The 22631-nt window shown below is 40.4% G+C and overlaps 1 protein-coding gene and 1 non-coding gene across 6 annotated transcripts in view; one reads left to right on the top strand and one right to left on the bottom strand.

Annotated features, from left to right (window-relative positions):
* The window catches only part of ABCC4 (ATP binding cassette subfamily C member 4), a 291680-nt gene extending 274242 nt beyond the window's left edge, over positions 1-17438 (top strand). For all 5 annotated transcript variants that reach the window (XM_028837214.2, XM_028837213.2, XM_028837212.2 and 2 more), the window contains 2 exons: positions 971-1105; positions 15611-17438. In XM_028837214.2, coding sequence (XP_028693047.2) covers positions 971-1105; positions 15611-15718 — 243 coding nt within the window. In that variant the 3' untranslated portion in view covers positions 15719-17438. The remainder of the gene's footprint in view (positions 1-970; positions 1106-15610) is intronic.
* Positions 17439-17932: 494 nt separating this feature from the next.
* LOC114673673 (U6 spliceosomal RNA) lies at positions 17933-18037 on the bottom strand. The gene has a single exon (XR_003724434.1). It is a non-coding gene; the product is annotated as a U6 spliceosomal RNA (small nuclear RNA).
* Positions 18038-22631: the final 4594 nt, after the last annotated feature.

Here is a 22631-nt window from a genome sequence, read left to right as displayed (position 1 = left end):
ACTAATAAGTAGAAATGCAGAGTTAAGAGCCCCTTCCTCCCTCTTTCAATTTCCAGTGGACATATTAATGAGCAATAAAGCAGCTAAAAGGCAAGCAGCTAAAGAAAGAGAAAGAAGCAAAGAAAGGTGATTGGGAAAACAGATATTCCGCCCTCAGCAATGCAGATTGGGCTGCCTCATGTGTCATGTGGGCTGTGATCACAGGAATTTGGAGCTCAATTTCTTAATCGCTTCTTTAGTCCTATCCAAAGAGAAAAGTGGATTTCTAGAGATTTCTTCTATGCAGAGAGCAATTATGCTAAAGCTGCTTAGGTAACAGCTTTTTTGGCCAGCCTTTCTCTCTCGGAATAATAAAGTACACCCAGAGCCGATTTCAGAATGCACCTTAACCTCACCATCCAGAGTTTAGCCCCTCTTAGCAGCTGACATGTTCTAGAACCTTAAAGAAATTCCAGAAGCATTTACTTCTTTTCCAAATATTGCTTAGAGTCTATGAAACTGGCTCAGCAATTAATTTACTGTCGGGTCTTTCCCATCTGTTTTTTATGACATTACCCTACCTTTTAGATAAACTGAATTTGACTTTCTTAAATCAAGAAGTTTCCCAACTCTGATCATATGTATAAATACCCTTCAATGCTGAGAGTCTGAGAGTTAAAAGCACTAAGTAATGATAAGAACCCAAAATGCCTTTGGCAGAATATAAAATGCCACAGGACTGCTGAGTGCCCAGAATAATAGTCTAGAACTTTCATTTTCTTCCTTTCCTATAACATTATAGTAATAAAAGGTCAGGTTAGGCCTTTCTTTGCTTGGTAAAACAGGGTAATCAAACCATTTAAACACCATCCAGGCCTACCACCCAAACAGATTCTCTCCCTCTCCTGCCCCTTTCGGAAATATTGTCTCTGTTATAATATGTTACTGCAAAACATCGTGTTTCAATGGGTTTCTTTCTGCTGATTAACAGGTTTTAGATTCAGGAAGACTGAAAGAATATGATGAGCCATATGTTTTGCTACAAAATAAAGAGAGCCTATTTTACAAGATGGTGCAACAACTGGGCAAGGCAGAAGCCGCGGCCCTCACTGAAACAGCAAAACAGGTGAGCGTGCTCCAGGGAGTTGTAATTAAAGTTTGTCTCAGCAGCTCCTTCCGCACAATTTGGCACCGTGGGTATGGTAACAAGCACTGTGTACCCTTTTCAATTATAAGCCTGCAGAGACAAAGCTTCACGACTGGGCCTTAATGGCACGTCCCGGGTTGAAGTCAGGTCTGCAAAGAGTCGGCAGAAGCGGGTAGGGGTTGGGGGGTCAAGTGTGTGCACATACGTGTGCGTGCCGTGTGCCCAAGCAGAAAGGTGTTAGACCAGACTTTTTACACATGTAGACTCTATGGGTTCAGATTCTCATAGAAAAAGGCATAGAGCACATAGTACTTATGTTCTGCAGACCCACTGCATTTCATTCTTACTGATAGGCAAATGCTGTTGAGGTACATACAGGAGATTTAAGAGTTTGAGCAAAATGTGTGGGCTATTGTTTATTGTTGTAGAATGATCTACCTAGAAAATGTTCTACTTAGACCTACCTAGATTGCTTTTGGTTTCTAGTTTCTGTTATATATATATATATATATATATTTTTTTTTTTTTTTTTTTTTTTTGAGGCAGAGTCTTGCTCTGTCACCCAGGCTGGAGTGCAGTGGCACGATCTCGGCTCACTGCAAGCTCCGCCTCCCGGGTTCACACCATTCTCCTGCCTCAGCCTCCCGAGTAGCTGGGACTACAGGCGCCCGCCACCACGCCGGGCTAATTTTTTATATTTTTTAGTAGAGACGGGATTTCACCGTGTTAGCCAGGATGGTCTCGATTTCCTGACCTTGTGATCTGCTCGCCTCGGCCTCCCAAAGTGCTGGGATTACAGGCGTGAGCCACCGCGCCCGGCCAAGTTTCTGTTTTATTATTTGTAAAGAAAATTCCGGCCGGGCGCGGTGGCTCAAGCCTGTAATCCAAGCACTTTGGGAGGCCGAGGCGGGCGGATCACAAGGTCAGGAGATCGAGACCACAGTGAAACCCCGTCTCTACTAAAAATACAAAAAATTAGCCGGGCGCGGTGGCGGGCGCCTGTAGTCCCAGCTACTCAGGAGGCTGAGGCAGGAGAATGGCGGGAACCCGGGAGGCGGAGCTTGCAGTGAGCCGAGATCGCGCCACTGCACTCCAGCCTGGGCAACAGCGTGAGACTCCGTCTCAAAAAAAAAGAAAAAAAAAGAAAATTCCTACATAATACTCTCACTGTTGCCCTGGGTTTCCCCCTCATTCTTCATTGTTTAGAATTAGGCCCATATAGCCCATACGCTTCCTCTACCTTCTATAAAATGCAATTGCCAGGCCTTCATGCCTGTAATCCCAGCACTTTGGGAGGCCGAGGCAGGCAGATCACCTGAGGTCGGGAGTTTGAGACCAGCCTGACCAACATGGAGAAATCCCGTCTCTACTAAAAATACAAAAATTAGCCAGGAGTGGTAGCGAATGCCTGTAACCCCAGCTACTCAGGAGGCTGAGGCAGAAAAATCGTTTGAACCCGGAAGGCGGAGGTTGTGGTGAGCCAAGATCACACCACTGCACTCCAGCCTGGGCAATAAGAGCGAAACTCTGTCTCCAAAAAAAAAAAAAAACAAGATGTTATTGCCATCAGGACAAATCAAGAATTTATGATATGTTGCAGTTATAGCCTGAATAATCCTTGAAGTATGTTTATAAGGCATTAAAGACACGCAGGCTACATGATCTCTTTCCAACAATGGTGATGTGGAAGTATCTCATTCTACAGATGTGATAACTGCAGTTTGATTTAAGGGACTTAGCCAGATGTCACGTGGTCACCTGTAATTCTTTCTTAAAATTCTGTGAGGTAAGAGTTGTATTGATGGAGGGAGGGAAGGAACATCCGATGTTCTTGGCTTAGGGTGGAATGAGACTTCTAGCAGTACATGGTGAGGCTCCCATCAAAACTGTTCATCTGTAGGCATTATAATATGGGTGTGATTTTCCTTCTTCATTGTTTTCTGTATTTTTCAGGTTTTCAATACTGTGGGTAGAATAAAGTTGCTTGTTTTATGTAATATTTTAAATATCTATTACAAACAACAGAATAAGAAAATAGGGGCCAACATGGTGAAACCACATGTCTACTAAAAATAAAAAAACCAGCTGGGTGTAGTGGCACACGCCTGTAATCCCAGCTACTTGGGAGGCTGAGGCAGGAGAATCACTTGAACCCGGGAGGTGGAGGTTACAGTGAGCCAAGATCGTGCCACTACACTCCAGCTTGGGCGACAGAGAGAGACACCATCTCCAAAAAAAAAAAAAGTCCAGTCATGGTGTCTCACACCTGTAACCCCAGCACTTTGTTTGGGAAGCCAAGGTGGGTGGATCACAAGGTCAAGAGATAAAGGCCATCCTGGCCAACATGGTAAACCCCATCTCTACTAAAAATACAAAAATTAGCTGGGCCTGGTGGTGTGTGTCTGTAGTCCCAGCTACTCAGGAGGCTGAGGCAGGAGAACTGCTTGAACCTGGGAGGCGGAGGTTGCAGTGAGCCGAGATCGTGCCACTGCACTCCAGCCTGGCAACAGAGCAAAACTCCGTTTCAAAAAAAAAAAAAGAAAGAAAGAAAAAGAAAATATGTTCCCATATCTAACAGTATTTCTGTATTAAAGATTTATCCAAGTAAAACCTAGGTTGCCTTCAGTTCCTATTTCATCTCATTCTCCATAGAAGTGAGGAACTGTCCACTGTCTGTAGGACATTTCTTTGAATCCTGCATTCATCCTCAAAATGGTTCTGTAAATGCCTTTCTGTACACAGTATTACGCTGGGCACTAACAAATACGTTAAACATGCCCCTAGTCATTGATAATATAAACCAAAGAAGAGAGCAGAGCAGAGATTTGATTGATGTACTGAGCCCTGATGGTGATGATGATGATGATGATGAGATGTGGCAGACAGGCACTGTGCACTTCTCATTATGCCTGTTTAAGAGGCTGAGACATAGAGAGGGAAAGAAATTGCCCACGATCTCGTAGCTAGCAGAATTAATAGGCAGAGTCCAGATTCAAGCCTGGCTTTAGGGTCGACAAAACTGTGTTCTGAATTTTCGTAAGAATCACACTGGGGGAATCAATGTGATTCACATTGGGGGAATCACACAAGGGGGAAGCTGTACTTGGAGCCCTGTATTTATTTTATACCTGAAATTTACAGAATACTTTTATCTTCTAGAGTGTCTCCCAGCCAAAGGTTCCCTCATAAAACCCGATAAATCATTTGGGATTCCCTGTATAATCTAGTCACAAAAGAGCCAGGAACCTCAAAAACCCTTTGTGTTCTTTGGTACCTTAGGCATTTCACATCAAAGAGATGTGTCCCTATCTATATATCAAAATACCCATTTAAAAAATATGTTATGTATTATCAAGACATGGAGTAGTAAGAAATAGGTCATAGAATTTTAGCATGTTCCAACTAACATAATACAGTTCACCTTTGTTTTACAGATGAGGAAACTAAGGCCCCAAGAAGTAAGTGGGCCCAGACTAATTTATAGCAGAGACAGAGTTAGGAATCTTTTTTTAAATCAATGTTTAATGCAAGCATAACATACATGTAGAAAGGGACATTAGTCATAGAATTTGAAATCTCGATTACTGGTCCAGTAATCTTCCATCTAATTCAACAATATTAATGATAACTTACATTCGTGTAGTTTTAATAATTTATTTTACATTGTTTACATAGTTCTTGCATGTATGATTCTACTTAATCCTCACAGCAGTCTGTAAGTCCTACTGTATTGACGAGGATGTTGGGTCATGAGTCCTCATGTGGACACAGAGCTGGTCTGTGGAGAACAGAAGGCAGAAGGCTGATGTTCGTGTTCTGTGTCAAGCCTGAAAATGCTGCTGCTTGTCTCGTTTGGTATCCAAGATGCAGCTAGTCGCCCAAATTCACACAGTGGCAGAATTTCCTTCCTGGATTTTAGTCCTGCCTAACCGCTGGCTCAGGTCACCTCTACAGAAAAACATAAGGAAATAAACAGCTTGATTCTCATCCAAGTTGAATATCTTCTTGACATTTCTGCATACATTTGGTCCTCTTAGGAGAACAAGCTGTCAGAGTGTCAGCCTTTTAAATGTGCAAGCATCAAATATCAATGCATCATTCACAACTGTAACACCATGAGGATTAGTCTAAATCAACAAGCTTTTCGCTCTCACAGATTAGAATTCATTTGTTGGAAAGAAAACTCAACATCTGGGAAAAGGTACTTCCAAGTCACGTATTCTTGACCACGTAGCTGCTTTCCTGAAAATGCTGGTGCAAGCAAAGCTGAGTCTCTGTTTTGACTGACCTTTGCAGATGACTCAGGAAGTATTTTAATATTTTAAATTAAATTAAAATTACATTTTAAATTACAATTACATAATTACATTTCAGGGTGCTGAAGGGTGCACTGGTTTGCTCAGGCTGCCATAGCAAAGTAGCACAGACTAGGTGGCTTAACCCACAGCAGTTTATGTTCTTATACTTCTGCGCTAGATTCAAAGAAATGTCCTACAGACAGTGGAAAGGACAGTTCCTCACTTCTATGGAGAATGAGATGAAATAGGAACTGAAGGCAACCTACGTTTTACTTGGATAAATCTTTAATACAGAAATACAGAAATACCGTTAGATATAGGAACATATTTTTTTTCTTTCTTTCTTTCTTTTTTTTTTGAGATGGAGTTTTGCTCTGTTGCCAGGCTGGAGTGCAGTGGCACGATCTCTGCTCACTGCAACCTCCGCCTGCAGATGGCTGTGTGTTCACGGGGTCTTTTCTCTGTGTATGCCTGTGTCCTAATCACCTCCTTCTGTAAGGACACCAGTCATACTGGATCAGGGCCCACCCTAAAGACCTCATTTTAACTTAATTACACCTTTAAAGACTTTCTCCAAATACAGTTACATTCTGATGTACTTGGGGGTTAGGACTTCAACACAGGAATTTAGGGGGATGCAAATCAGCTCATAACACAGGGTGAATGTCAATCATTGTCTTCCCTGATGAAGCAGACCGAATTTGAGGTTCCCAGTGAGTAACAGAGGTACCATTTTATCCACCTATGAAATCCCCAGATAAACTCAAAAGTTATGAAATCCTGGCCAGGCATGGTGGTTCACACCTGTAATCGCAGCACTTTGGGAAGTTGAGACAGGTATATCACTTGAAGTCAGGAGTTCAAGACCAGCCTGGTCAACATGGTGAAATGCCATCTCTACTAAAAATTAAAAAATTAGCCAGGCATGGTGGTGCATGCTTGTAATCCCAGCTACTCGGGAGGCTGAGGCTGGAGAATCACTTGAACCCAGGAGATGGAGGTTGCAGTGAGCCTAGATCATACCACTGCACTCTAGCCTGGGCGACAGAGCGAGACTCCATCTCAGAAAAAAATATGGATGGATGGATGGATGGATGGATGGATGGATGGATGGATGGATAGATAGATACATAGATACATAGATACATAGATAGATATGAAATCCTGACATCCTGGATCCTAGGAGCCTGGGGCCTGTTTGAATAGGTAGAGGAGACAATTAGCAGTCAATGGCCTTACAGAAGCCACCCAAGGCCTGTGAGCCTCAAAGGCCTCACCTGTCATGCCAGGATTGCAGTACTGCTTTGGTTTCTTCACTGTTAACATGTATTAAATGAGATAGTGTATGTTTAAGTGATTCAAAGAATATAAGACATTTTACAAATATAAGCAAATTCTGGCTATTGATGATAAAAGCTCAGTAATTTTTTAAGACTATAGACTGAACTCTTAACTCCCAGTAATAGCAAAAGAAGTATCCAAAGTTTTGTAGCTTTATAGACTAAATAATTACAAATTATTTTTAAGAATCAGCTTACCAAGTGATATATGCTCATGTTACAAAATTCAAAGCGTTGATAGTTTTGCAAAAAACTTTAATAAGTAAAAAGTAAGTCACTCTGCCACTCCTGCCCTTCATCAGGCAGTTCCTCTGCCAGGTTTCAGCCCTGGCACCATCTTCTCCAGTTTTGTTGATGTATTCTGTGCATAAACAAGCACATGTGCATATATAGCTTTTCTGGTTTTTGAGCACAAATGATAGCTATTTTTTATGTTTTTTTCACTTAATATTATATTCCATATTATATCAATACATATAGTTACCTCATTTTATTATATATGTATATTTTTTATTAGCTGTGTGTGTGTGTGTGTGTGTGTATATATATATATACATATATATATATATATACACATATATATATATATATATATATATATATATATATAAAGCAGTTTCACTCCTGTTGCCCAGGCTGGAGTGTAATGGTGCAATCTCAACTCACTGCCATCTCCATCTCCTGGGTTCAAGTGATTCTCCTGCCTCAGCCTCCCAAGTAGCTGGGATTACAGGCGCCCACCACCATGCCCAGCTAATTTTTTTGTATTTTTAGTAGAGACGGGTTTTTACCATGTTGGCCAGGCTGGTCTTGAACTCCTGACCTCAGGTGATCCACCCGCCTTGGCGTCCCAAAGTGCTGGGATTACAGGGGTGAGCCACCGTGCCCGGCCAGTTACCTCATTTTTTTAATGGCTACCTAGTATTTATACTTTTTCCACTCTGTACTTTTCACTGTTCCCAATTAACTTCCAATTAAGTTAGCTATTGTTTTTTTCCTGGTGAATGACTTATCAGATTTATTTACTAGTTTATATTCTGTTTTCCAGTTGATCAGTTCCTGCTTTTATCTTTACTGCCTTCATTTTTTGGTTTTTCTTGTTGCTTCTTCTTGAATGCATTTGTATTCGTTCCTTTTTCCTTAGTATTTTAACGCTGTGAATTTCCGTATTCTATAGGTTTTGATATGTAGTACTTTCATTCATAGTTTATTCTTTATTTATATATTCTGCAATTTTGGATTTTAATTTTCTCTGCCCCAGAAATTATTGAAGAGGGAAGTTTTTAAAACTTTTTGGTGGGTAGGGGTTTGTTTTTTCTGTTCATTTTTTTTGTTTTACTCATCAGTTTCATTTTCATTGTATGCCATCCATACCCTTTCTATCCATTTCGAATTTTCTTTGTGTCCTAGTTTTTCTGGATGTTCTTTGGGCATTGAAAAGATGATGTTATCTGTTTAAGGTATAGAGTTTAATAAGGTTTAATTAGTTCTACTATGTTAATTACATTCTTATTAATCCTTATTTGTATTGGTTTATTTTCTGTGACTTGGATCTAGAGGTGAATTAGTTTCATATTGTACATATTTCTCTCTGTATTACCTGTCGTTTTTGTTTTGGTAATTTTGATGCTATGGTTTTCAGTCCACAGATGTTCATAACTTAGGTTTCCACTATGAGTTATATTTCCTGCCATTTTAACATGCCTGTCTTTGATTCATGTAATGGTTTTGGTCCTAAATCCACGCTGGTTCAAAACTAGATTGGGTCGCATGCTTTTACTTTTCTTTGTCTGGTATATATGGGATTGTCTTTGAATAGCCAAAAGTGTATGTCCTGTAGATGACGTGGTTAGGTTTTACGCTGAGATTTAATCTTAGCCTTTGTTTTTAATAGATGATTTTAGTACATTTACATTTGTTGAGATTATAAGTATGTTTTGTCTTAGTTCTGTCATGTTATGCTTTCAGTTTTTTTGTATTCATTTTTACCTTTTAATTTGTAGATTATTTTTGCTTCTTTGAATATTGTTTTGTATGTGTTCCTTTTGTTTCCTCTAACTGCTGTTTCTTTATTGACTCCCCATTATAAACAATGACAATTGTTTATATTCTCTCTCCATCCTACCCACCAAATTTTAGCTTAGTTTTTCTTCTATTTGCCTTCAAGCCTCAAATATACTTAAGCCTCTGTTTTTTGACTTTTCTTTAACTGATACTTTCTCCATCTTTCAGTTAGCTAAAGTTTATCCTTCAGTACTTTTTAAACTTCAGGCTATAACCCATTAGTGGTGCTGTGAAATCAATTTGGTCCATCATGACTAGCGTGTTTTAAGATGTAAAATAGAATAGAATGGAATAGAAGAAAAATAACAATGTATCTTTCATAGTAGTGGTAGTATTTTTTGAAATGCTTTTCAGTATAGATACAGATATAGATAGTGGATGTGTACCAAGTCCCCGTGTACAGTGAAATGTGCCACCCATTACTGTGGGTGGCAGTTTAAGAAAAAAAAAGTTGCAAAACAATGCTCTATACCATCTTAAAGGGAAAGTTTCCTTGGAACTTAGAATCCCTGAGTTATTGCATGTCTGAAATCTTTGTTCCTCTCTGATTTAAATGTGGTGGTTATACCATGGCACACATTTACCTAGGTGACAAACCTGCATGTTCTGCACATGTATCCTGGAATTTAACATAAAAATAAAAATTTTCAAAAAGTGGTAGTTATAAAATTACTGGGTCACACCTTCTTTCATTTAGTATGTTGCAACCTTTGCTCTAAGGTCTTCTCGTGTTGTCTATTCATATGGAGACGTCTATGACCACGTTTGACATAACTTGGCCTTTTTTCTTTCTTTTTTTCTTTTTTTCTTTTAATTATACTTTAAGTTCTAGGGTACATGTGCACAACGTGCAGGTTTGTTACATATGTATACTTGTGCCATGTTGGTATGCTACACCCATCAACTCGTCAGCACCCATTATACCTCATTTACATCAGATATCACTCCCAATGCCATCCCTCCCCCTTTTTTCTTTTTTGAGACAGGGTCTTGCTCTGTCGTCTAGGCTGGAGTGCAGTGGCATAATCATAGCTCACTGGAGCCTTAACCTCCCTGGCTCAAGCAATGCTCCCTTCTCAGCCTCCCTTAAAGCTGGAACTAGAGGCACATGTCACCATGCCTGGCTAATTTTTTTTCTTCCCCCATAGAGACGAGGTCTCACTATGTTTCCCACGCTGGTCTTGAACTCCTGGGTTCAAGCCATCCTCCCACCTTGACCTCCCAAAGTGCTGGGATTACAGATGTGTGCCACTATGCCCAGCCAGATCTTTTTTCTTGTATGCTAAAAGGGTCATTGGTTTTCCTGAGACATTATTGTGTAGTCTTTCAGACTTTTGATTCAAGTTTACTTTTGTTTCTGGAAGTTTACTTGAATTATCCTTGCATTTTTTTTTATTAGATTATATTCTCTTCTTTACAAATATCTATCGTGTATACGTTTTCTGTCCCTTGTCTATTTTGTAAAGCTATTTTCTCCTTAATCCTTTTTAGTGCTTTATTAACTTTTAGTTATTTTGTTTATTTGCTCAATCCTATCTTGTCTCATACTGTTTTTTCACCATTGGCTAATCTTCGTGCTGCCTTCAGTAGAAATGTCATTTATTTTTAATTTTTCCTTTTTTGAGACAGAGTCTCCCTCTGTTGTGCAAGCTGGAGTGCAGTGGCATGCTGTCGGCTCACTGTACCCTCCAACTCCTGGTTCAAGCAATTCTCATGCTTCAGCCTCTCAAGTAGCTGGGATTACAGGTGTGTGCCACCACAACCAGCTGATTCTTATAGTTTTAGTAGATACAAGTTTTCGTTAGGTTGGCCAGGCTGGCCTCAAACTCCTGGCCTCAAGTGATCCTCCCACCTCAGCCTCCCCAAGTGCTGGGATTACAGGTGTGAGCCACTGCACCTGGCCCATTTCTTTGATATTTTCACTTTTCTCTTCCACTTCACTTTTGACCCGTCAACTCATATTTCAGCATCTTCTGTTGCTCTGCCATGTTTTCCTGTATTTTTGTATCTCTGTTATGCACGGCCTGATCATTCTGCTGCATTTTCTTTGAATATATTATATTCATAAAGTTTATGTGCTCAACATTTGTCCTGTGTTTATCTTATTTCATTTCTTATTTGTATATTTTCCAGGCCCTGTACTACTCTTAAAATTATAATAATGATTATTATTCCTACTTCTCACCTGTGAATAAAATGAACTCTTCCTAGACCAGATAGTCGCAGGATAGTTGTGGCTAGGGCCTTGTTTCTGGCTAAAGGGAATTTTCTGTGCTTAATGTAGAAGTACTTTATGACCCAGAGAGGCTGTGTGTGTCGCAGGGGGGAGGTGGGGGGGTTGTGTGTGTGTGTGTGTGTGTGTGTGTATGGGTGTGTGGTGGGGGTGTGGGTGTGTGGGGGGTGGGTATGTGAGGGTGTGGGTATGGGGGTGTGGGTGTGTGGGTATGTGAGGGTGTGTGTGTATGGGGGTGTGGTGGGGGGGTGTGGTGGGGGGTGTGGGTGTGCATGGGGGGTGGGTGTGGGGGGTGTGGGTGTGGTGGGTGTGTGGGTGGGTGTGTATGGGGGTGTGTGTGTATGGGGGTGGTGGGGATGTGGGTGTGTATGGGGGTGTGGGTGTGGTGTGGGTATCAGTGTGTATGGGGGTGGGTGTGGGGGTGTATGTATGGGTGTATAGTGGGGGGTGTGGGTGTGTGTGGGGTGGTGGGTGGGTGTGGGGGTGTGTGCGGGGGTATGTGGGTAGGTGTGGGGTGTGGGTGTGTGTGGGGGTATGTGGGTGGGTGGGTGGGTGTGCTGGGTGTGGGGGGGTGTGTATGGGTGTGTGGTGGGGTGTGTGGGAGTGTGGGTGGGTGTGTGGGTGTGTGTGGGTGGTTGTGGGGGTGTGGGTGGGGTGTGTGTGTATGGGTGTGTGTGGGGGGTGGGGGGGCTGGGTGGGGGTGTGGGTGGGTGGGTGGGGGTGTGTATGTGAAATTGAGAATGCATGTTTTGGCTTTCTTCCTCCTTAGCTTACAGAATTGGGCAATTGCAATCTCTCTTTTGTCAGGACTTCACCAATGTACATAGGTTAAAGATGTTTCTTTTTGATTGTTTATTGACATACCTTAGTGTTCCTCCAGTTAATTGGAGAACTTTACTTTCCTGTGATTGTTGAGGCCGGCTCTTCATAGACATCTTCTCAGCCTTGCCACAGCTCCACTGGTTCCAGCTGCATATGGCAGCCCTTCATGATACTTTACCATTCAGGCTCTCCTGATTTCACAAAGATTTAGCTTATTGTTTATTAATGAATATCTTTGATGCTTAGAGTGGTTTCTGAAAGGGAAAAGAGAGAAAATTCATTACTCCATTATCTTAAAAGCAGAAGTCCTTTCTAAGTCTCCATTACTCTTTGACTTTGACAATATTCAAGCCAATTATGTACACCAAAATGAGACTGGCTTTAAAAATGATGAACTTGAGGCCATGAGAGTTACTGTGATTGAATTAGGGCCATACATATCAGTAAAAATGAACTGACAGGGTCTTGAGCCTGAATTCAACACATCAGATGGTATCTTAGGAATGCAGTGTCAATCAAAGCCCAGTCGCTCTCCTTTGTCCACATGGGGGAGCTTGTATTGCTCTGTTGATTTTAGTAAAATCTAGCTCTGTTATGGTGGCTTCACTGATGAGCTAGAGTTTAAATACTGAACTTAGTTTCAACCTACATTAGAGGAACTATAATGGAGCAAACTCAAGAAAAGAAGGAAAAGAGGGACAAGGTTTCCCATACTCACTGATACTCTTCTTGCCACAAACATGAATGCTTATGGCATTGTCTCCCTTAAGCTTCACAGTCCTTCTAACCTGCTGTTATTATCCCCTTTTGACACATGAAAATGCTAAAATAAAAGAAGCTGAGTAACTTTTTAAAAAAAATTTCATTGGCCGGGTGCGGTGGCTCAAGCCTGTAATCCCAGCACTTTGGGAGGCCGAGACGGGCGGATCACGAGGTCAGGAGATCGAGACCATTCTGGCTAACACGGTGAAACCCTGTCTCTACTAAAAAATACAAAAAACTAGCTGGGTGAGGTGGCGGGCGCCTGTAGTCCCAGCTACATGGGAGGCTGAGGCAGGAGAATGGTGTAAACCCGGGAGGCGGAGCTTGCAGTGAGCTGAGATCCCGCCACTGCACTCCAGCCCTGGCGACAGAGCATGACTCCGTCTCAAAAAAAAAAAAAAAAAAAAAAAAAAATTTTATTTATTTATTTATTTTTTGAGACAGAGTCTCACTCTGTCACCCAGGCTGGAGTGTAGTGGTGTAATCTTGGCTCACTGCAATCTCTGCCTCCTGGGTTCAAGTGATTCTCCTGCCTCAGGCTCCTGAGTAGCTGGGACTACAGGCGTGCACCACCATGCCTGGCTAATTTTTGTATTTTTAGTAGAGATGGGGTTTCACCATGTTGGCTAGGCCGGTCTCAAGCTCCTGACCTCAAGTGATCCGCCTGCCTCGGCCTCCCACACTGCTGAGCTTACAGGCGTGAGCCACCGCGCCCGGCCTGAGTAACTTTTCAAAGCCACCAGTTCAAAGGTGTTCACACTCCGACTTCTACGATCTTTCAGTTCTGCCTTTCTGCCTCCCAGGTTACCATATTCACTCAGTTGAAATCGTCTCAGCCACAGCTTTGGGATTCTGTAAAGATAAAAGATGCACCAGAGGGTTTCCTAGATGCTTTGTCTTCATCCTTCAAGCCAGGCGATACTGCCACGTTCTGTGTACTTAGGGGCCACTTCTCTGTGCAGCGTTCATCATGACACCCAACACTAATGCGGCAGGTTTTCAATCTGTTGTCTGTAGCCATTAATCAGTTCCTGTGACGTAGGCTATTGTTATCTCATGTTACAGATGAGGCAGCTGGTAGAGAGAGTGGTTAGGTAATTTTTCCAGGATCAGCAATGAATCTCCAGAGAGCTGAGACTGGACCTGTCCATCCCAGACATAGCTTACAACATGAGGGCTTTGCTAAAAGTGGTTCAGTAATCTCAACTCCCTTCATCACCTGCACTGTAAAAAAGATGTTTTATCTCACCTGTGCTGTTACCCATAGTGTGTTATAAAACCTGGTAGCAGAAGAGAAAAAGAAAGGTCAAATCAAAGACTATATACACAGGATCTGTTTTTGACTAAGTATTTCAGACCATGAAGCTAAGACCATTTGGGTTTAAAATTGCTAATAACAACACTTTCTTTATATAAAAAAATACATCAAGAGGGTTACACAGAAGGAAGCATCCTATTTGGGGAAGGCTATCAAGCAGTAGAAAGTGATGTGAATGTCTATTTGTTCTTTTGGTTGTTTTTAGTTTCACTAAGGAATAGTCTTTTTGGAGTATATAAATCTATAACCGCACAAAATATGGCTAGCTTAAAAAAGTGGGAGAGGGAGATGATATGAAATTATCCCCTGAAAAGTCTTGTTTTTGAACACTTGCATTATAATGGAAATAGCCTCAGGTTTCCTCTGGTAGCATTCCAGCATTATTGGACGATTTATTTTCTCCTTAAGTGACATTTTAATATATAGTGTGTTATATGTAATGTTTCTGGAGTAACAAGCATGCAAGAAGTGAGAGAAAAAGAAAGTACACTTAATATGTAGGCAGGTGTCTCAGCACTTTCTTTTTTGTATGTGAAGCCCATTATCTCCAGTGATAACTTTGTTGACAGCACCCACAAATATACTCGGAGCAAGATTTTATAAAATAGATCCAGAATCGTATGACTAAGAGACCCAGCTGACACGTGTCAGCCTCAGATAGTTGCTACATTTTCTGTTTTAAAGACTCAAACAAAACTTTTCACATTCTTCTTTGGGGAAAAAAAAAATTACATTTGAAGTCCTTTTTCACCCAAACACATTTTGAGATAAGAGCTCACAAGTCTTGACATTATTTCATTTTGTTATGCGCATCTGTCAAGGAACCAAGATACGATACAGCTACTAAAAACTGATGATCGCGGAACAGAGAAACTTGACAGCATTTCATTTCCTTTATGTTCTGATTATACATTTATCAGAAAACCTGTATCTCTTCTAGTTCAGCTAGAAATTGCAAGAATTCAGGAACTCAAAGACTTGGCAAAGAACTGTCCTATTATTTGGTATCATCTTACATTTTAGAGAAGTTGCTTAGTGGAGTCATTGTTAAAGCTTTTGCTTCTCTTTTCATTATTGTGGGCCACTATCCACAGACCACATTTCTATAGGCCCTATAACTGCTTTGCCGCACAAATTAAACGCCAGGATGTTTCATACATATACGCCAGCATTTCAATGCTTGTCAATCAGAGTTTATAAAATACAGGGATTACAACTTGATATTAACATCCAAATCTATTGTGCTCATTTTATGTGTGAAAATGAGAAACCCTCGTGCAGACGCTAGATTTCCCAGCCTCTTTGTCACCCTGTTTTTAATTTATCTCCAGGTTTTGAGTCAGTAAAATGATTCTGCTTATCAATTTAATACAGAGATAAAACATATCTATGAATCAGAGTGATCGGAACTAAAATGGATCTACAGGTTGTTTGGTATTCAACCCAGCCCTGCTGAGGGTTCTAGTGGGGCTAATTCCTCTGTACAGTACATTCATCCCTGTTCTTAAATTGTGCCTCAGTGAGAGATATGATCTGCTTCACATGAAGAAGTGGACGCAGAAGTGCATTGTTTCAGGGAGGAGGACTTTAAAATTTTGAAACATTCTTTTTATGCTTGCCTTTTTTCTTTCTTTCTTTTTTTTTCAGGTATACTTCAAAAGAAATTATCCACATATTGGTCACACTGACCATATGGTTACAAACACTTCCAATGGACAGCCCTCGACCTTAACTATTTTCGAGACAGCACTATGAATCCAACCAAGACGTCATGTCTGTTCCGAAGGTGTTTTCTGCTAGTTTTTGGACTATGTAAACCACATTGTAATTTTTTTACTTTGGCAACAAATATTTATACATACAAGATGCCGGTTCATTTGAATATTTCTCCCAACTTATCCAGTGATCTCCAGCTCTAACAAAATGGTTTATTTTTATTTAAATGTCAATAGTTGTTTTTTAAAATCCAAATCAGAGATGCAGGCCACCAGTTAAATGCTGTCTATCAGGTTTTGTGCCTTAAGAAACGACAGAGTCAAAGCTCATTTTTAAAGGAGTAGGACAAAGTTGTCACAGGTTTTTGTTGTTTTTGTTTTTACTGCCCCCAAAATTACATGTTAATTTCCATTTATATCAGGGATTCTGTTTACTTGAAGACTGTGAAGTTGCCATTTTGTCTCATTGTTTTCTTTGACATAACTAGGATCCATTATTTTCTCTGAAGGCTTTTTGTTAGAAAATAGTACAGTTAAAAACCAATAGGAACAACAAAAAGAAAAAGTTTGCGACATAGTAGTAGGGAGTATGTAACCCTTACTCTCCACCAAAAAAAAAAAAAAAAGGATATATGTTTAAAGGATAGAAGGACAATATTTTATCCTATGTTCTAAAAGAGAAGGAAGAGAAAATATTACTTTCTCAAAATGGAGGCCCTTAAAGGTGCTTTGATACTGAAGGACACAAATGTGACCGTCCATCCTCCTTTAGAGTTGCATGACTTGGACATGGTAACTGTTGCAGTTTTAGACTCAGCATTGTGACACTTCCCAAGAAGGCCAAACCTCTAACCGACATTCCTGAAATACGTGGCGTCATTCTTTTTTGGATTTCTCATTTATGGAAGGCTAACCCTCTGTTGACTGTAAGCCTTTTGGTTTAGGCTTTATTGAAATCCTTTCTAAATTGCATGAATAGGCTCTGCTAACATGATGAGACAAACTGAAAATTGTTGCAAGCATTGACTATAATTATGGAGTATGTTCTCAGGATGCATCCAGGGGTTCATTTTCATGAGCTTGTCCAGGTTAGTTTACTTCTGACCACTAATAGCATTGTCATTTGGGCTTTCTGTTGAATGAATCAACAAACCACAATACTTCCTGGGACCTGTTGTACTTTATTTGAACTGTGGGTCTTTAATTTTTCTTGATGGTGGTGGCTGTAACATGTTGAGTTCAGTTTACTAAAGGTTTTGAAGTGGAGTCTCATGACCTCTCAGAATAAGGTGTCACTTCCTTGAAACTGCATTTATGTATATAGACATGCACACATGTGCATTTGTTTGTATACATATGTGTCCTTCATATAGGAAGTTTTTTGACTCATCAGTAGAGAGCAACAGATGTTTTATTGAGTGAAGCCTTAAAAAGCACACACACAGCTAACGACCAAAATACATTGACTGTAGTAGCTGTTCAACTCCTAGTACTTAGAAATAAATGTATGGTTAATGTTCAGACCACACACAGTAAACATTTATTAATAGTCATGGCTCGTATTTTAGGTGACTGAAATTACAACGGTGATCATAATGAGGTTTGTTAAAACGTTAGCTATATTCAAAATGTCTATATGTTTATTTGGACTTTTGAGGTTAAAGACAGTCATATAAACATCCTGTTTCTGTTTTAATGTTGTCATAGAATTTTTTAATGAAACTAAATTCAGTTGAAATAAATGATAGTTTTCATCTCCAGAGATCTGTATTTCTGTGCTTCGAGGGATTCCTGACTCATGTTCTTGCTGATGAATGCCAATGAGTTTTCCTGAGATCGAAAAATATGGGATCAAAGGATACCTTCTATCATCAACTGGTTCTCTTGGCAAATTAGGTGTACCAAATATTCTAACGGGTAGATTTCAGTGGGTTTCAGACAGTTTGAAGCAGTGGCTATTTAAACAAGTCCATCTGTACCCTTCTAGGAAGAAAGAGTATTAGCTTATGCCTCAGGCTTGAGCAGTATTAAATGGTTGAGGTTTTTGCTTTTGGTTTTGGTTTTTAAGATGACTTTGTCCAAAACTAACAAGAAACGTCTATTGCTGTTACACTGAAATCACTATTAAATAATGATTCTCAAAGTGTGGTCCCTGGACCAGCAGCATAGCGCATCACCTGGGAACTCATTAGAAATGCACATTTTTGTGCCTCACCCCACATCTACTAAATCAGAAACTCTGGTGGTGGGGACCAGGAATGTGTGTTTTAACAAGCCCTAAGGTGATTTTTTTTAAGGGGCCATACTAATCTTCTCTGTATCATTACCATTTTAGTATATGTGCTACTGAAGCGAGCAACCTAAGTGTGATTCTGATGCAGGCTAAAGTCTGAGAACCAGTACCATAAACTATAAAGAACTCTTAAAACTCATTAAGAAAAACACAGAAAGCCCAATTAGAAAAATGGATAAGAGATGTGAATGGGTATTTCACAAAAGAGAATATCCAAATGGCCTCCCAAAGTGATGGGATTACAAGTGTGAGCCACCATGCCCAGCCTGGTATAGAAATTTCTAAAAAAAACAAACCTAAAAATAGATGTCCCTTATGGCTGGGCGCAGTGGCTCATGCCTGTAATCTGAGCTCTTTGGGAGGCTGAGGCAGGTGGATCACCTGAGGTCAAGAGTTTGAGACCAGCCTGGCCAATATGGTGAAACCCCATCCCTACTAAAAATATAAAAATTAGCCATACATTGTGGCGCATGCCTGTAATCCCAGCTACTCGGCAGGCTGAGGCAGGAGAATTGCTTAAACCCGAGAGACAGAGGCTGCGGTGAGCCGAGGTCACGCCACTGTACTCCAGCCTGGGTAACAGAGTAAGACTCTGTCCCCCCCACCCCCCAAAAAAAGGATGTACCATACAAACCACCAATCCCACTAACTGTGTATTTACCCAAAGGAAAAGAAATGTATATATTTCTTTCATCAGTATATCAAAGGGATACCTGCACTCTCGTGTTTATCATAGCACTATTCACAATAGCAAAATATGGCATCAACCTAAGTGTCCATCAACGGATGAAAGAATTTTGTATATGGTATATATATATGTAACATGCAGTACTATTCAGCCACAAAAAAAAGAATGGAAACATGTCATTTGCAGCAACGTGGATGGAACTAGAGGTCATTCTGTTAAGTGAAATAAGGCAGGAACAGAAAGACAAATACCACATGTTCTCTCATACTGGAGCTAAAACATTTAATCTCATGGAAATAGAGAATACAGTGATAGATACCAGAGGCTGGGAAGGGCGGGTGGGTGAGAGAGGGAGGCTGGTTAATGGGTATGAACACAGGTAGAAGAAAGAAGTTCTAATGTTTAATAGCAGCCTAGGGTGACTGTAGTTAGCAACAATATATTATATATTTCAAAGTAACTAGAAAAGAGGACTTGAAATGTTACCAGCACACAGAAATGATAAATACTGAAGGTGATAGATACCCTCAAATACCCTGGCTTGATCATTACACATTCTATGCATGTAACAAATACATGTATCCCATAAATATGTAATTTAAAAAATATATACTGTGTATCAATACCAGAAATAATGCTAGATGCTTTTAATAACACTTTAAGTGGTTGATGTCTTGTGAAGAAACAACTTTAATCAATTCAATGAGTCAGTGAATTAGATTTATTATTTAGTATTGTTCAATTTAGTGAGTTGAGTTAATGTTAATTTATCAGCTGATTAACTTGTCCTTATGTACTGCAATGAAAATCCGTGTTCTTCTTTCAGAGGGTTTGACTGTGGAGATTTTAGAAGCCCGTAAATCTCGGTATTTGTTTCAAATCCTAGTCTCAAAAGATTAATGATATTCAGAATCGTATGCCCTGAAGTGTGTTAGATTTTGCACCTGAATGAACGTGTAAGTCACTTCCCACAACCAATTTTGTTTTAGAGTGTTTTCAAGCTGTGCCTTTACCTAGAAAACTGTATGACATTCTGGCCACCACAGCTCAAAATAACGTCTTTATAATTCCACAAATGTGATATGCATTACTAATGGACATATTTTACTAAAAGCAAAGAGAAATCTTTCACCTGAAATAAAGAAAACTAAGAATGTTCAACAAGTAATGCTCATCCTAAAAACCATGTCTATGCTCAACCCAACTTATTCACCAAATGGTCTAATTCTCAAATCCTCATTCTTTGAAAATTGAGTAAATGTGTGTCAATAAAATACTTCCATCTTACTTGGTAAATAATATAGTTATGGACTACATTATTTCCCAAATACAGATTGAAAAACAAGTAGTTTTCCTCAAAAATTGAAACTCATGGTTTAATTTCCACAAAATATGTTATATGTGTTTTAATGGATATGTTGATCCTTATCAAATGGAAGTTTTCAACCCAGAGGTTAACTCATTCACATACAGAGTCCGTGTTTCCACTATTTTATATTTGATTTCAGGATTTAGAAATAAGTGTTAAGATTCTGCAGAAGCTAGACAGGGGTTGGGAAGAAGTAAGTCTTACGAATATAACTAATTTTCAAGTAAAAATCCTCCCCAAGCCCTAGAAGCTTCTTTGGTCTGTGCTGCAGTTTGATTATGTGGGATGCAGACTCTGAGATGGAGTTTGGTGTTCCGGATGTTGATTACAGAGTTAGCCTTGGGATTGGGATTAATCTTTGTGTAATCAAGAGGGAAGAAGCAGGATTGGGTGGAGGGAGAAATCAAGCTGGAGTGCTAGTCAGAGAGACCAGCTGACCCCACCAGGAACCCTGGAGCTAAAATGGTCAATGAGGGTCATCTGTGTGCCAATGGCCAAGGCTTTCTCCCTCCACCTTGATTAGTCATTGCATGTGGGCTGTCCCCAGAAGGGCTGACAGCAGAAGATTGCCCAGCAACTAAACCTCCAGCAGCTGGGACAAGTCCTTGAAGGGGGTGATGGGTGACACATCTCCATGTCCACCACAGTATATGTTCCAGCTGTGGAGGGAGATTATTGGAGTGTTCAGTGGCAGAAGACTCCTGGTGATTGGCATTTAAGTCAAAATGAATTGCCAGTTGACGAGAGATGGCTGATTAAGTGATTGTCTTCAAGAACCTGTGACCTGAAAAAGAGAAGAGAAGGTCCATGTAGGGGAAATATCCTGGTTGTCCTTATTCTCTAAAATCAGCAGTGTTCATTTATTCCAGGAAGTGATCTTAAGAGCAGTCTTCAGCTTGGTTAACTCCTATATATGTCTGTAATACCCTGAGTACGCCTCATTACAGTGAATCATAGATGGGGTCTGCAGTGTACAGGACTCCTGCTTAGAAGGACCCAGCACTAAGTTTAATGCCCTGTTTTCACCATCTAGAGATTCTGAATTTTTAAACAAAGGGCCCTGCTTTTTCATTTTGCACTGGGGCCTATAAATTATGTACGCTGCCCTGAGTATTTGTGGTTCTGTCTCCTCTCTAAACCATGAGCTTCTGAGGACTTGGACCATGCCCTGTTCATTTTAAAATCTGCATCTTCTAGCCCAATGTCTGTCACATCATGGGTGCTCATAAATGTTTGTTGAGTGAATGGATAATGGCTGGGAAGAAGCCTTCCTTTAAACTATAATTCTGAGATTTAAAGGGGTATCCTAGGGTAGTAGAAAGATCCCTAGTTTGGGGGTCAGTCACATATATCTGGCTGCCAATTCTGTCTTAGCTACTCTCTAGCAATGTTGGGTGACCAAAGAATATGCTGTCCGCCAGGGCAATAAATTGGGACTGTCCTTGACAAATGGGGATATGGCCACCCTATAGCCAGTAGCCTTGGTTACATGCTTGGATAAGTTTCTGTTTCTATGAACCTCAACTGCTTCATCTGTAAAATGGACATAGTTCTTGAACTTGCACAGTTGCTTTGGTTGGGATGATTGGTGGACCAAGAGCATCCAACAGAGCAGAAAGGTTAGGACCCAGAGGGAAATGCATTGAGTTTGGATAGTAAGAAGTTCCCCCTCTTCCACCATGAGAGGAGAGTAAGATAAATGTGGATGAAGGTAGGTTTGTAAACTGTAGAAGGTGTATTTCAGGGGATCCTCACCATGGTCTAGACCGAACTGTTCTTACTTTACATAGAGTTAAAATGAAACAAGCACACGCAAGAAGGAGCCCAAGCTCCGGAGTCTGCTGTCCCGGATCCGGATGCTGGCTCCTGTGTGCAGTGGCGGCCTGGGTTTGGATCCAAGTTCTACTACCTATTAATTATTGGCCCTTGGGTTGGGAAACACACTATGCTTCCATTTGTTTTCTGTAAAATTGAGATTGGGGTAGTACTTTTCTCAGAGGGCTGTTGGGAAGATGAAATATGAAGGACATACTCTACAACAGTGCCACTCAAAGCATCATGGTCTGCGGGCTAGTGGCAGGCCACGAACTGTTCATAACCTCAGGCCACAATAAGTACAGGAATTTCAGGAAAGCTGTTAGAAACCTTTATAGGCTTTTGACTTTGCCATGACATCCAAACTCATGATTCGGGGACTCCTTGTGCAGCAGCCAAGAGTTTGTTGAACTTGGATAATGAGGCATGTGTGGTGTGAGCAGCACATTAGCCATGCACAGTAGAACCACTTATTAGTTTGCAATGCATTGAAAAGTTAAAATAATTAAGTAAAACCTATTCTTAACCCCAGATAATTGAGAAGCACCATTTTAGAACAATGCCTAGTGTGCAATTAGCTCTCAATAAACACAAGCCTCTTTATTAATCAGGGAAAAATCATACCATGACTTATGTGTTTAAAATTGGGCTACATAGACTTTCAAAATGCTCTACTACATATTAGCAATATTTTAAAACAGCATTAAAAGCTTAAATCCTGCTCATGTTAATTAGGGATGTGTAAAGTCTAAAAGTATTTTAAAAACAAAATGATGCTATGCATATGT

Source organism: Macaca mulatta, chromosome 17 (assembly GCF_049350105.2).
Source record: "Macaca mulatta isolate MMU2019108-1 chromosome 17, T2T-MMU8v2.0, whole genome shotgun sequence".
NCBI lineage: Eukaryota > Metazoa > Chordata > Mammalia > Primates > Cercopithecidae > Macaca > Macaca mulatta.
This window is presented reverse-complemented; position numbering and strand designations above follow the sequence as displayed.